Source organism: Morone saxatilis, unplaced genomic scaffold (genome assembly GCF_004916995.1).
Source record: "Morone saxatilis isolate NCDOM2014 unplaced genomic scaffold, NCSU_SB_2.0 Contig17, whole genome shotgun sequence".
In the NCBI taxonomy this organism is placed as follows: Eukaryota; Metazoa; Chordata; class Actinopteri; family Moronidae; genus Morone; species Morone saxatilis.
Window position 1 is genome coordinate 24,097,271 of NW_023339729.1, and position 3,362 is coordinate 24,100,632.

Consider the following 3,362-nt stretch of genomic DNA (forward strand, 5'->3'; position numbering starts at 1 on the left):
ATCTAACCATTTATGTAAGTTCAACTGTGTTCAGAAGACGTATTAACCTCTCGTAACGTATCTTAAAATGTGAGAAAGTCACCCGTTACCACGGTCACCAGGTAAACCGTAACACCGGAAGTGTTTGTAAAACGGTTAAAAGCCAGTTGACGTAGGCTAGCTAGCGTTAGCTGTCAGCCGGGTTCAGTCATTGTGCAGGGATGGAGGTGACACGCCGAAGTAAGTAGCCAGCCAGATTTTGCTTACTGGATTTTTAGCTCGCCATACACACCGTGACAACACACAACAGAGATGTGACCTGAGATTTCTATTTAAAATGCACAAGACTCTTCAATTGTTCAGTGTTTTGTGGCTGCTAGCTGGTTAGCTCGCTAGGTATGCGGCTGCGGGGTTTTTTTTTTTTTTTTTTTTTTTTAAAGCTTTGTGTTCCTCTTCTTGTTCAACACACTCTCTCCTCATGTTAGTGCACTCTCCCCCTTTATCTCTCCCCCACCAGATTATAAAGACAGTTTAAACACGGTGTACAGTGCGATAGAGGAGGCTGACTTTCTTGCCATCGATGGAGAATTTTCAGGTAACCAGATTTTTTTTTTTTTTTTTTAGCAGAAATGTTAAGGTGTAAATTGTTAACTATGTGCATGTAAACTGGGTTTTTCTTTATTTTTTTTTAGGGATAAGCGACGGTCCTAATGTCAGTGCACTCACCAACGGGCTGGACACACCGGAGGAGCGATACACGAAGCTGAAAAAGGTTTGCAGAAGTCAACGAGTTGGTGCACGCCTCCTGTTTTCCCTCCATGCTCCATGTGTGTCTCATTTAAAGTCTCCTTATGTCTGTCCGTCCACCAGCACTCCATGGACTTTCTGCTGTTCCAGTTCGGGTTATGCACATTCAAGTACGACCAGACGAAGTCAAAGTGAGTGTCCGCTTAATAAATTCATAATTTAGGAGTAGTGTCTCTTAGAGGACTCCCAAACACCGTCACCTGCTTGTATGTATGTGCCTTATTCATTGCATCCATAAAAAAACAATAACATTTGAGGTTAAATTAGTTTGTTTTCAGGTACAGATAAAAAGCCAATTTGCATCATTTCCATAATTTCCAGTATCGTGATATCTTGCCTGTCCTCGCGTGACTGGAAAAAGCTCTCCTGTACAGATTTCCTGATTTTTATTTTGAGAAAAAGAACATCCTTCCAGTCTTTCCAAAATCATGAGCCTGTCACCATGTCTGAAGGCTCGGTTCGCCCATTGTGTCCCCCACAAAAACCGTTAAAACAGGATGTGTGCAAATGTGTGTGGATACCAAAATACAGAACAGACCGGCCCCTCGTCTGTCTGTGATGCTTTTCTAAACCAGCTGTACAGGAAAGTGCCTCTTTAAAAATGTGTCTTTTTGTGATTACCATGATACTATTGTGTGTCGCAATCATTTTGGTCAAGATAACACTTTCATATCATCTCTATTTGTCTATTAGGGAGACATTTTTTCAACTTGCCTGTGTGTTCGCACCGTCAGATCACAAGTACTCCCATCTCCCGACTTAAGCAAGGCTGAGTTATCAAAAGGGCGACTGCTCCGGGGCCCCTGAGAGCCTTTGTGCCGACTAGTTTGTGCTAATTTAATTTAAAATGTATTTTTGGGAAGAGGGACCCCTTTGTCAATATCTAACCTTGAGCCATTGTTTATTCAGATTTGGGTTCTTGTGATGAATATTTACTAAATTATGTGTTTAATCCCATTACTACTTCACAACTAACGGCCTAAATTGTATTCTAGCATTGAAAAACAGCGGTGTCAATTTACAGTTTCCCTACATAGTCTGGAATTTCAGTCCTTTCCAGGATAAGGGATCAGTGTGGAAAAATATTTAGTTATTGTGATAAACTCCCAGCGACTGGAATGATTTCACTGATTCTCATTGTTGTGTTTCCTGTATTCCCATCTCCGCAGGTATATCATAAAGCCTTTTAATTTTTATGTATTCCCAAAACCGTTCAACAGGACGTCCCCCGACATAAAGTTCATCTGTCAAGTAAGTCAGCTTTGCTCCTCAGGGTCATTCAGTCGCTTCCGTATGAACTGCAATAAATTGACTTTTAATAGCGATGATGGTTTTAAAAATGATTCTGAAAAGATGACGCCTCTGTTGGCTTTTTGTTTTGAAGGTTATGAAAATGGAAGCTCGTGTTTTTGTCATTTCAGAGTTCCAGTATTGACTTCTTGGCCAGTCAGGGATTTGACTTCAACAAGGTGTTTTGTAATGGTGAGTCACCTCAGAATGATATGTGACGCTTGTTTTCAAACCTCATCTAAATGCTGATTCTAGTTTAAATCGACACACATCAAACTTTTAATGTATGAACATTTGGAAGTGAATTTGTGGTAATTTGATCAGTTATCTCTTAAAACTTAATTCTATACTGCAGTAATCAAAAGTTCTTAAATGTGTTTTTGCTAAGACAAACAGTAAAACATTTACCAATTGTGTTAAAATAACAAGGTTTTTTTTGTGGGGTTAAAGTATAATTTTGATTTCAGTACAGAAACATTCATACTGACATTACCCAGCCTCAGTGTTGGGTTAGGAAAGCTGTCATAGTGGACCAGCTGGCTCCGGGCCACTTGCTCTTCATTCATACCTATAGTGATAGTGGTCCTTTTGTTATGCCCACTTGGCTGCACCTTCAAGAGCTGTAGTTGTTGAGGTTCACTTGTATTTTCTTCCTCTTCGCGATGCTGGTAATGTTTATTGGGGAAAAGCAAGTAAACGTTCTTTTAACTACTGCTCAACACATTTCTCTCATCTTTCCGAGCAGTAGTTTTTTGCAGTTGTCTAGGACAGCGAATGCGCAGAGCCACTTTAGAACTACAGAGGTAAAATTGAGACTCTGGTTTTTCAAAGGAATCCCGTACCTAAATCAAGAAGAGGAAGCCCAGCTGAGGGAGCAGACGGAGGAGAGGAGAAACCAACATGCGAACGGTGTAGGGACCCCGTCTTACATCTCACCATCCTCCTCCAAAGGCCCTGCACACGTACCTGAGGAACATAAAGACTTCATCAACAGGGTTATGTAAGTTTTGTGTGTGTAAAACACACTGAAGGCATTAATGTGACTCGTCCTGACAGCGTTGTTTTAGGAGGACGGTCTCAGGACACACATTGTGCACGGTGGTAGCAACTTGGTTATTTCATATTTGAGCCCGGTGAGAGAGAAGTGATTATCTTTCCTTGGGGGTATAATTGCCCCAGAACTCACTCTGAGAAGGGCACAGTCCCTCCCATGTGTCTCAGAGCCCAACTAAGGGCAATAACTCAACTCTTTCATGATTATGTTCGCGTGTGTGTGTGTGTGTGTG

The 3,362-nt window shown here is 41.3% G+C and overlaps 1 protein-coding gene across 1 annotated transcript in view; it reads left to right on the top strand.

Annotated features, from left to right (window-relative positions):
* Positions 1–129: 129 nt before the first annotated feature.
* Positions 130–3,362, top strand: part of parn (poly(A)-specific ribonuclease (deadenylation nuclease)) — a gene marked incomplete in the record, with an annotated part of 9,517 nt that continues 6,284 nt past the window's right edge. Inside the window, 7 exon segments of the mRNA XM_035660632.1 lie at positions 130–219; positions 497–574; positions 672–751; positions 850–917; positions 1,956–2,037; positions 2,208–2,268; positions 2,908–3,076. Of these exon segments, the coding sequence (XP_035516525.1) occupies positions 201–219; positions 497–574; positions 672–751; positions 850–917; positions 1,956–2,037; positions 2,208–2,268; positions 2,908–3,076 (557 nt within the window).